Source organism: Gadus macrocephalus, chromosome 13, assembly GCF_031168955.1.
Source record: "Gadus macrocephalus chromosome 13, ASM3116895v1".
Taxonomy (NCBI): domain Eukaryota; kingdom Metazoa; phylum Chordata; class Actinopteri; order Gadiformes; family Gadidae; genus Gadus; species Gadus macrocephalus.
Genome location: NC_082394.1, coordinates 16,763,168 through 16,774,955, shown reverse-complemented (window position 1 = coordinate 16,774,955; position 11,788 = coordinate 16,763,168). Strand labels below are relative to the sequence as shown.

The 11,788-nt window shown below is 42.4% G+C and overlaps 1 protein-coding gene across 1 annotated transcript; it reads right to left on the bottom strand.

Annotated features, from left to right (window-relative positions):
- Positions 1-6,429: 6,429 nt before the first annotated feature.
- On the bottom strand, positions 6,430-11,681 carry LOC132470593 (probable nuclear hormone receptor HR38). The gene is made up of 7 exons (XM_060069323.1): positions 11,235-11,681; positions 9,545-10,367; positions 9,284-9,413; positions 8,863-9,026; positions 8,531-8,733; positions 8,200-8,378; positions 6,430-8,092 (listed from the first exon to the last, which is right to left on the bottom strand). The coding sequence occupies exons 2-7, from the start codon at positions 10,364-10,366 to the stop codon at positions 7,830-7,832; spliced, it is 1,761 nt and encodes a 586-aa protein (XP_059925306.1). The 5' UTR covers position 10,367; positions 11,235-11,681; the 3' UTR covers positions 6,430-7,829.
- Positions 11,682-11,788: the final 107 nt, after the last annotated feature.

The window sequence follows — 11,788 nt, the reverse complement described above, 5'->3', positions numbered from 1 at the left end:
AAGTGACGTAGCAAAAATAACTACCTCAGAATTGTAGCGGTAAAATGAATGATAACTGGAGGAAAATAAAAAAAGAATGGAAGGAAAACGAAATAAAGCATGTGAAAAATACATATATTTTGTCAATTAAGAGTGTGTCTCAAATAAAGTGCAAGTCCTTACACAATTAAATCTTTCCGGTAGAGCCCTATGGCCTGGAACCTATAAGATCGAAAAAAGAAATATGAAAAATATGAATGGCCTTCGATGGAGAGAAAGTAGGCCTAATTATCTTCTGGTCCCATTCCTTATAGGCCCCGGATTGCACATATGTTGTTTGTGGATTTAAATGATAATTTTTCATGTCAAGAGTTTGACCGTTTATTGTGCAAATTAAAGGCTGTAGAGAAAACACAATGAGAAAGACTACACGGCTCGTATGTGACGTCAGGCTCCCTGCGACTGGCGTGGACAAGACCGACAATCTCCCCATCGGCATAACTGAAACTCTCCACATGCCCCGACTTATAATGGTTTTCACCTCTTTCGATGCTTTTATCCTCCACTTGGAAAAAATCGGTGAAGTGGAGTAGAGAGATCGCCATGTCTGTACCGAGTTCCAAGTGCGGGTGGTGACGTACATCATTCGCATCGAGAGCAGCGAAGAGCTGTAGTTCACAAAGCGGCCTCACACCAAACCTTCTTGGCGAATTTTTTTAGTTTTCTTTGCATGAAAATGTATAATTTAAATTAACAAACAACATATGTTTAATCCAGGGCATAAAGACTGTGACCAGAAAAGAATTACCGTATTGGTCCGAATATAAGACGGCCTTTTTTCCCCTCGAAATAGAGTGGCGAAGTCACGCCCCTTCCGGTAGGGCTCATGGGACCTATGAGATCGAAAAATATGAATGGGTGTCAATGGAGAGAAAATAATTATTTTCTGGTCCCGGTCTTTATATGCCCTGGATTACACATATGTTGTTTGTGGATTTAAAGGATAATTTTTCATGCAAAGAGTTCGACCGTTTATTGTGCAATTGTTCAGATAAAGGCTGTAGAGAAAACACAACGAGAAAGACTACACGGCTCGTATGTGACGTCACGCTACCTGCGACTGGCGTGGAGAAGACCGACAATCTTCCCATCGGCATAACTGAAACTCTGCACGTGCCCCGACTTATAATGGTTTTCACCTCTTTCGATGCTTTTATCCTCCCCTTGGAAAAAGCGGTGAAGTGGGGCAGAGAGATCGCCATCTCTGTGCCGAGTTCCAAGGGCGGGTGTGGTGACGTATATCATATGCGTCGAGAGCAGCGAAGAGCTGTAGTTCACAAAGCGGCCTCACATAAAACCTAAAATTATCAAACTTCTTCACGAACATTTTTAGTTTTCTTTGCATGAAAAATTATCATTTAAATCCACAAACAACATAATATGTGTAATCCAGGGCATATAAAGACCGGGACCAGAAAATAATAATTTTCTCTCCATTGACACCCATTCATATTTTTCGATCTCATAGGTCCCATGAGCCCTACCGGAAGGGGCGTGACTTCGCCACTCTATAGAGTGGCGGGTGGGTGTCAATGGAGAGAAAATAATTATTTTCTGGTCCCAGTCTTTATATGCCCTGGATTACACATATGTTGTTTGAGGATTTAAATGATAATTGTTCATGCAAAGAAAACTAAAAATGTTCGTGAAGAAGTTTGATAATTTTAGGTGAGAAAGCCTTCATATTATAGCGTTCACATTACAAGCCTTCATTTTATATATATTTGCCGGTCTTCAATACATGGATTTCTCAGGTACGTCATCACTGTTGCACTGTGCAAACTCGCGATTAAGAAAAAAAGTTAGAAAAGAACAAGTTACGCCTCCTAGTACAAGTTACGCCTCCTACTACAAGTTACGCCTCCGTCTTGCAGGACGCAGACAGATACTATTGGAGTTGAAGCTCTATCTATAACATGCAAATCTGTGTGTAAAAGGATTTAATGAAGCCCTCTGATACCTGATAACTGATATCTCTCTGTGACTGTGAACATCTGCCACTCTTCTTGTGAATTTGGATTGCAGTACCCATTTTAAACACTCAGTAACGTATTATATAACATGTAATACTTTAACTTAAAGGTGTAGTATTTAGGATTTAGTGGCATCTAGCGGTGAGGTTCAAATTGCAACTAACTGACCCCCTCACCTCTTCCTCTCCAACCATGTAGGAGAAGTGGCCTACCCTAGCCTGTTCCAGGAGGTTTTCCAAACTAATATCATCGCATACGACATCATTGAGTAGCCAAGTATCAAAGAATGAGGTTCCTTCATGTATATATGATTTTTATTTAAGTTATTTAGTGTGTACTATAGGTCATAGCTCACAAGTAGCTATTAAAGATAGCTGTTCTGTAAGAAAAAAAGAAAAAAAACCACTCACTCCTTGACTCTTGGTGACAGGCAAATGAACTCAGCTGAAACAACTTTGCGATCATGTGAGTACGTACTTGGGTAAGGTTCAGGGAGCTCAGTCGTGTCAGATGGGGCCTGATATAATAATAGAACAAAATTCCTGCCCCCCCATCCTCTTCACATTGATAGGGCCTCCACACCCCCAGCTCAATGGGTGTGTGTGTGTGTGTAGGGTGCAAACTACCCTCTCGCTGGTGGGACGTATGACTTGTAATATAATAACACTACTTAGCCGCTCCCTTCTGGAGACTTTCTCCTCGTGACCTTGTACAACGGTGGTGAAAGAGCCCAATACCTGTCGCAGGAATCCTGCCTGACCACCACATTTTGTGAAGGCCTCCTGGATGGTCTCATATGTCTGGTCAAACGAGTCTGTCACACATAATGGTTATAGCAAATATTCACATGACGGGAACACAGACGAATGGCAGGAATACCTTGACACTTTTACAAACACAGTGTGCCAGACATTTCCTTTCTAATGTCGTATTAAGCAGTGCATCTGATCTGTTGATTGATGTCGCTGTCATGTCACATGGCCATGCCAGGGTACTGCTCCCCAATCTATGCTGGAGTGTCTTGTGACCTTGAACTTCCAATCCCCCCCCGTGACCACGATACCCCTGCACCCCACCCTCAACACCAATCTGCCCTCCTCGACCCCATCACCTCCCTTCCCCAGTGACACCAATCTCTGTATATCTCCAATCCCTCTCTCTCTATCTCTGTTTGTGTATATGTGCGTGCATGTTTGTGTGTGTGTGTGTGTCCTTGCACACTGCAGTGTGTGTGTGTGGTGGGAGCTGTGAATAACTTCCAGGCAGCACGCCAAAAATTGGCATCTGCCAGTGCAACACTAGCCATTCTGTCAATCTTGTTTTATAATTGTAACATTCTCATGTTCTCCTACTGAGCAGAGTTAAGTTCCTAACTTCACAAGTGAGTAGGCCAAGGAGAGAGAGTGAGGGATAGAGCGACAGAGAGCAGGGCAGGAGACATAATGGGAACAAGAAAGAGTGTGCTTTCATGTGAGTGTGTGTGTGCATGTGTGTGCATGTGTGTTTGTGTGTTTGTGCGGGTGCGTGTGTGTGTGTGTGTGTGTGTGTGTGTGTGTGTGTGTGTGCATGTGAGTGTGTGTATGGTGTCTGTGAAATGGATGGCAGTACCACAATTATTTATCTTTATAGCTTGTAGTGGATTTCCTTAGCTTCGTAGTTTGTATTATTTGTTACTGGCTGGTGGCCAATCCAACGATACTTTCATGGACAATAATACTAATTTTAACTTTGCCTCTGCAATTCCAAATCTTCTCATTCCGTTGTTTTCAGTGTTTACCCAACAACATTATAAATGCAATGCATTGCTGTCATAAAGGACCAAGCCAAATATACATGATTCATGTCTTACAAATACATTAGGGCGAATATTGCATATCATCCTATCATATCAAATACGATCATATGTGTATGATCATACCCATATGATCCCCACTAAAATAAACTATGTGGGGGAGATATTTTACACAGTTACCTAGTGGGGTGAACATTTTTAATAAAGAAATAATATTATTCAAATTAAAGCTAAAGGTACTGTAATTCACCTGAAGGTTTGGTGTTGAGGCATCACGAATGTTTCAAGCTTGCTAATTATGCTTTCATTTTGGATCCACTTTCTTTCATACTGGGCCAGCCCAGCGTCCGGTCGGTGGCATCCATCTATCCATACCCCCAATGGTGCATATAGGGCCAAGGAGCAATGGGTTTACTACTTACTTATGAATATAATTCTGTAGGTACTAAGAGCTTAAGAAACTGATATGGTTGGAGTTATCACAGGGATGGCATGGCCAGTGATGTCTGCCAAAACATTTATCACCAGACTCTGTTAGTGCAGATCCAATTACAGAGGTTTCCATGGGCTCAACAATGACCAGCTATAAATACACTGACAGAGTGTTTTCCAAATGCAACCATACATAAATTATACGCACACCCACGTTACAAACAATCCGTTAGTGTGTAATTAAACATATCTTGGAGGAGAACTAATTCATGCATTGGCCTATTATAAGGCAACATTAACTCTAATGAAACTTAAAGCTGCATTAAGCCTTTTTAGCACAACTATTGAACTTATTGGACAAAAACATTTACTGTGTGTGCATTGTAATAATATATGATGATATCAAAAGTGTGTGCCGTTTATTATATTCTAACATCTAGACTGTGTGTGCTATTTGAAACAGCAGAGGAGTCCCCACAAGACAAGTTATTTACAGCCTAGTCCATCAATAAATGACAGGTGCAGCATCCCCACAAGCAGAACTATTAGCTTTCCTCCCTGTGGAACAATATCCAAAGCAGCTATAATCTCTCTCTCTCTCTCCCCCTCTCCCTCTCCCTCTCTCTCTCTCTCTCTCTCTCTCTCTCTCTCTCTCTCTCTCTCTCTCTCTCTCTCTCTCTCTCTCTCTCTCTCTCTCTCTCTCTCTCTCTCTCTCTCTCTCTCTCTCTCTCTCTCTCTCTCTCTCTCTCTCTCTCTCTCTCTCTCTCTCTCTCTCTCTCTCTCTCTCTCCCTCTCACTCAATTGCTCTGTCCCTCTCTATCCTGTTCTCTCTTTCTTTCTTCTTTTTCTCTCTCTACAATGCAGGTTGTCACATTTTATATAGTGAGGATATACTTAGAGAAAATCCATTTGCCTTGCAGCAACGACTGCTCAATATCTCGATAACAGGGAATTGAAAGTCTTACATAAAACAAAATACACAAGCATATACTGAAATAGACATATTGGTATGTTTGCGGTGCAAATCATTGTGACACAAGTAGCACAGGTTTTATGGAGACGATACTGGCTCAAGTGTACAGGCCGTAATGTTAGACCGTCTTCCAGAAACCAGAGTGTTGCGTGTCAGGGAAGAGGTCAGGAATCCAGACGGCATATCCCCACATCTGTAAATAAAATGACATTTTGTGCTCCTACGGGACTTAGGATCAGCCCTGGTTCCAGACGGCATATCCTCAGTACTGTAAATAAGATGGCATCCTGTGAAAGTGTGACTTTCAATAGTTAAGAACATTCATGGAAAATGGCCTTTGAGGTGATATGCGATTTAAGATTGACCATATTGAATGTCCCAAATTAACATAATATAATTGAATGTAATCTAACCGAATGTAATATAATTCAATTTCATATAATTGAATGAAATATAATTCATTTGTGTTGTCAGAAGGATCTCTCAAGTCGTATACACCCTTCCACGGAGGAGCAACCAGGGTTCACTAAACATGAAGGCGGTGCGGGTTTGAAAGCTTATTCGTTTAATAACAATCATGTTTAATTGAATAACCTTTATCCCCTACCAACCCTCCTCCCTCTCTGTCGTTCGCCCGTAACCACTTTTTCCACTTGGTGTGCCAACGCCATAGTCCAGAGGAGCTTGGTGTTCTGTACAGTGGGATCGGGTGACAGGCCGATGGGTGGGCCTGGTACAGTGTGCTGCGGCTGCAAGTCTCTCAGGGTAGCCCTCTTCCCTCTCCCCCTCCCCGCCGGGGATGGGGTGCCCATAATAACACAGGGTGTGATGATATCCTAGGCTTCAGTCAACTATGTTTACTGTCAGAAGGTGAGCCGCCTTCATGCATGGGGTAGGACATAGTGTTCCAAGGGAACCAGGATTTGATGGTCATCTTTTGGGGGAGCTTGATACTTCATATCGCACACAAACTACATGAAATAGTATTTCTATACTTAGACCATTTTTGGTAATACGGCATTTTATCTCAGCTGACTCTAGTGAGATGAGGTGAAAAGCGGGGTCAGCCTCTATATAAGAGCATTTATTTTATGTTATGAAATCATGTGCTCTGGGGAAATCCTACATTTAATCTTTAGAAATACAAATACTGACTCAACAGCTGGTTACTTAATCTTACCTAAAGGAAACAAAAATGTTCGGATGTAACCTCAAAGCGATACGTTTTAATAGATTTTATTATCAACCAGCCATAATGTATTTTGTATTGTTTTGTTTAATTACTATACATAGCTTCCTGGTGACAATAAAATATTACCCATTCAAAGCCTTGAGCTAATAAACAGCCTATGTTCCGAATAGATTTGAGACTTTTTTATTTTAATTGTATAGCTGCTCATGTTTTATCACTAATGTCAGCGATAAGTTACTTTCATGTGTATTTCTTTTATAGATGAAAAGCTAACCAAATATATAGAAGCTGAAGTTATGACCATTGAAGAGAATGTATAAGACAACACATTATGACAAAGCTTACTATACAAAAATAAAACTCACACAATTATGTCATGAATGTTTCAGTGTAACGGTCAGTGGATCGGGCAATGGATACGTCTCAAATTAAAAAAATATTGTCATTTATAGTTATGAATTAAGTTAAAAGTGTTGTTATTCTTCAAAAATAATACAAATCCATTTATAAGGGGAAGTATGAGAGGATTGTCTATATGACTGTACCTGTTTATAATGCCATTGAAGTCTTGTAAGGGATTGATTCATAGCCATATTAAACCGATGGCCTTGGTCGGTTCTGTTTGGAATGGAGCTGGAGAGTGGCATCAATGCACCTTCTATATGACTTAGTTTGAATTTGAGACATGACACTAATTGCGCTAAAAAAAAACGCTCATCTTTGCTGCTCACAAACAAAATAGATTATATCTAAAGAGCTAGTTTATGATAGTTCTAGCTCTGGGCAATGGGAAAACCAAACTGCCTATCCTTAACATTGAACATGGCCGAAGACCAAATACGGTGTATATATTTTGAATTATTTAAGGCATTTATGATTGTAATCAAAACCACAATATGATTGTAAACTTTGGTCCGAGACCGTCAGCAGGTTCATTTTCAATACAAATATTCTTTGTAAATACATAACTTTGTCTAAATAAGAAGTACATACACAGAGTTGAGAACTCTGTCTGCATCTCTAGAGCTAGTCGTTTTTTGCATGTCAAACAAAAGTGATGAAAATCTGAATCAGATGTTCATTCTGTCTTTTTGTAATCAGCCATTTTCTTTGTATAAACATGTATATTCCATGTCTAATGCCTTCAGACGTAAAAAAAAATGTGAGGGGCTGATATATAAACATATCAATTGCTTTGTACTTGATATTTGTAGTATTCCAAGTCCAATACTTTTCAAGACCCTTTCACCAGGCCATACCAAGCCAGTGTAATAGAAAAGGGTTGCCCTAGGGGGAGCAGATACTCATCCAACCATGGTCAACAGAGAAGAACCCAGAATAACTTTTTTTCCCCAGGGTTGGATCCACACTTAAAAAGTGATCACCCTTTTACAATATTGAGTTTTCTGATACTGAGTTTTTTGTCTTTCAGAAGGGTAGGGTATCCATGAAGATTTTCTCCACAATAGGCGGAGGGGGGACAAGGTCCTCTAGTTTCAGGTAGAAGATGCGCTGCAGGCCCTGGGTGCACAGTGTCCTCAATTCAGGAAGTTTGCCTAGTAGTTTTGAAAGGTAGTTGGGTTGGGTTCGGATATTGTACGATCCATTTCCGCTCATGTGTTCCCTCAAACAAGTGATCAGATGGTTTTGAAAGTCCTCAACCCGCGTCGGTTCTTTAAGGCCATGGCGATCTATGTGCAGAGAAAATGAGCACTGTCAGTACTGTTAAATCAGCCCTGATTTCCAATGAACAGCAATGGGGAGCTTTGAGGTGGCAGTAAATTAATGTGTGTCTCACCTGTGATGATGACAAGTGCTGCGAGACAGGAAAAGGAGGACACGTCCAGATTCATACGATGGAGGTTCTGAGAGAAATCCATGATGGAGTCTATCCAGTCCCCAAAACTGCGGACACACTGCATGCGATGGAGGACCATGCCGTTGCAGAAGATCAGCTTGCTCTTCTCAGGACTTGACCTGCACACATGTTTAAAGTCAAAGGGATTTTTTTTGTATGAGCGGTTGAAAGCAAAGTAGCAGGAAGCAGTGATAACAAAGCACATTAAGAATGTCAAACATTTTATGAATTAGTGGTGGGTATTGGTGGGAAAGAATGGTTACAAACCAACCTATAGGCCAATCGAAGGATGAAGAGTTCAACGAAGGCCGATTCCAGGAGCAGCTCCTGGTCATCGTTGCAAAAGTCTGTGAACCCTGGTATGGTCTCGGCCCACTTTTTGATCACGTCCATGGAACCAGATAGCAGGTCGTAGAACTGCTTGATATCCCCTGAATCCTCCTTCTCCGACATGCTTACCACTGTCTCCTGGTACTAAGAATTAAGAGGAAATAAGGTAACAACCAGAGGAGTCACACACTCTCAAATCCTGGCATGTATCTGGTTGATGGTTCAAGGAGAAAAGCATGTTAAACCGGCCCGAACGAACCTTTGAATACAAACCTTTGAGTGGTCAAGCTTCCCCGAGGTTGGGTTTGAGTCCAAATGGGCCCGGACAAGCGAGGCTATGATGTTAACAGGAGGGCTGGTGGGAGAAGCTTCTGAAACCGTCTTGGGTTTAGACGGAAGACGACCCCGGCGTCCTTTCAGGCTGTCTGTACGGACAACTGGGAGATGGAAAGGAAACAAGGAAACTTAATTAGCACGCCTGTGGATCTCCTACAGCTACTACTGCGTCTTCTGTGTTAAAAAGCAGCTGCGGTATCGGTTTCCATGTTCTAAAACTGGCACTTACTCTCCAATTACAAACGTGACTCCTATGCTTTGGTTTACTATTAATTCACCAAGCTGTCATTACGGATCCCAGACCCACATTATCATATAATTGTCACTGAAAGCCTTAACAGTTTTAACAGCACATTACCTTCCTTGACCATTCCGACACTGAGGCACTTCTGAAAACGGCAGAACTGACATCGGTTTCTTCGCCTCTTATCCACGGGACAGTCTTTGTTTGCGAGGCACACATATTTAGCGTTTTTCTGCACAGTGCGCTGTCAGACGATAAAACAAATGTAGTGTTAAGAATAGATCAATGGTGATGATATCATTGTAGCTTGGAGATTTATTAATGAAACCAGTGATAAGATCAAATGCTATATATAAATAAACACTAGCCGGGCACCTTGAAGAAGCCTTTGCAGCCCTCACATGTGCGCACTCCATAGTGTTGGCATGACGCGTTGTCCCCGCACACCGCACAGCGACCGTCCCCGGCCGCCGCGCTGCAGGTCTGCGGGGACGGCATGCTCCCCTCCATTGACCGGGGGCTTCCTAGACCCCCTTGGTCTGGGGAAATGGGGGGGCAGCAGAGAGGGGGTGTATACTGCTGACAAGCTACCAGGGAGAATGGGTCTTCTGTGACCTGGTCCTGCCCCTGGCCCAAGGGGGAGAGCTCCTCTGTCGGGTGGTTGAAGGTGAAAAAGGAGAGCTGATGTGCCAGGACCGCCTTCTCCACCGCTGCGGACGAGGGGGCCGAGGAGTAGGGGCTGAAGGCGTCCCATATGTTGGAGGCCGGGGGCTGGTAGCTGGGCGTCGACGGCGAGGCGGCGGCGGCGTAGACCGGGCTGTTGTAGTAGTCCGAGCCGCACGAGGACAGGGTCTCGTCCAGGTAGCCAAACGCAAAGGAGCCCGGGTAGCAGCCGTACACCTGGAAGTCATCCAGCTTGAGGTTTTGGTGAGGGCTGGAGCCGCCAGCTACTGGCGAAGGGCTGAAGGAGACACTTGGGCCGGGGGCTGTGGAGGTGACCTTGCAGGAGTAGGCATCAAACTCCCCCACGTAGCCACCGGCAACCAAGGTGTTGATGCTGGGCAACGAAGAAGCAGACAGCTGCTCCTTCTGGTCACTGATGTCCATTGCCAGTTTGGCATTGAGGTCAGTGTTTAAGAACTCAGAGCTGAGGCTGTCATTGGGCAGGATCCCAATCTGGGTTTGCACACAGGGCATGCTATAGAAAACAGAAATGATTTAAAACACGATCATAAGTAGGCTATGTTTTAAGATATATTTATTCAAAGAACTTTGCAAGTATGCATTTTGATCAAAACATCGTAAGTTTTAGTAGGCCTACTCAATTCAACAATTTATTTTTAAAATACAGACCGCAAATAAAATAATGTGCAGTTTTGAGTCAGGCTTTTTGAGGAATAGGATTATTGCGATACTGGTTTTGAGGCTATGGGGAGCTGGACCATAGCAGCCCAGCCCTTTACCAGAAGGAGTGAGCTAGTAAAAGAGAGTGCGGGGAGAGTCTAGCATGTAGCATTTACAGGTAGAGTGGTAGGGTGTCAAACTGTGTAGAAATGGAACTGCCTGTTAATGTGTTATGAATTAACACTCACACCCTTTGAGTTATATATTTAGAATCAACATTTGTAAAGACCTTGTCTAATAATCTGTAGTTCGTTTTTGATCTTTTAAAGTAGGCTATTCTTCGAAGGTAGGCTTTATGTATAACTAATATGTATTCCACCAATGTAAGGTAGACCTACGGACAAGGCATTGTAATTACATACCAGAAACAAACTGGTTTGTTTAGAATAACAACACTTTGCATGCAGAACTAGACCAGGCTTGCTAAAAGCAGCACAGATTTAAACACAAATAAATTCTGGTAGAATGGAATACACAATCTTTTTCATGATCTGTGGAAAAAGTTTTCAGCAGTCCTCATCGCTTTTTGTTTGGAATAATTCCACATAACTATATTAGGGGGGTTCCCCTCATTAAAAGTGGAAGCCATATTCAATATTGCATATCACAAGTCACTCTAAAGTCAACTATTCTGCATGCAAATACATATATTTTCACTGACCTGATAATTACACAAATATCCGGACTTTGAACGGTCTTTTGTACTTATTCCACACGAGTGATGCATGAATGTCACCTCTGTCAACTGCTCTGAGCACACACCTACAGCCATACAGCGTTTTTTATTTGGGTGGCATCGACGAAAGGCGTGTCTCCCTCCATAAATGGTAAAGTGGGCGGTGAAACCTTCCGGATCATAAACCAATAGCATCGCTTCATAAAAAGATTGACGCACGCTTGGGATTCCATTGACGCAAGAGGCGGCAGACTGAATGGTCCAAATTTAGAAAGACAGCGTAAGACACGTGGGACTATTATTGCCTGTTGTTGGATATAAATAAACTGCATTTGGAGACTTCCCGACACAGAACATTTCCATTTTACTATAATTATGTAATGCACATACTCGCAACATTGTAGTCTAGTGTCAAAAACAGCAAACACAGTTTTCATGGAATGGCTGAATGTATTAATTAATTAGGGGCTACTCTGTCATCAACGCTCAACTTAACTTGTGAGGGATGGGCTGCAGTTGAAACTCAGCAATACAGTTTA

What these genes read in the sequence shown, in the direction of transcription:
- LOC132470593 (XM_060069323.1), bottom strand. Translation starts at nt 10,366, where the DNA reads ATGCCCTGTGTGCAAACCCAGATTGGGATCCTGCCCAATGACAGCCTC. An exon ending in GCTGCAAAGGCTTCTTCAAG is followed by an intron (nt 9,414 to 9,544) that starts GTGCCCGGCTAG and finishes ATCGTCTGACAG; the next exon opens with CGCACTGTGCAGAAAAACGC. An exon ending in TGTCGGAATGGTCAAGGAAG is followed by an intron (nt 9,027 to 9,283) that starts GTAATGTGCTGT and finishes TCCATCTCCCAG; the next exon opens with TTGTCCGTACAGACAGCCTG.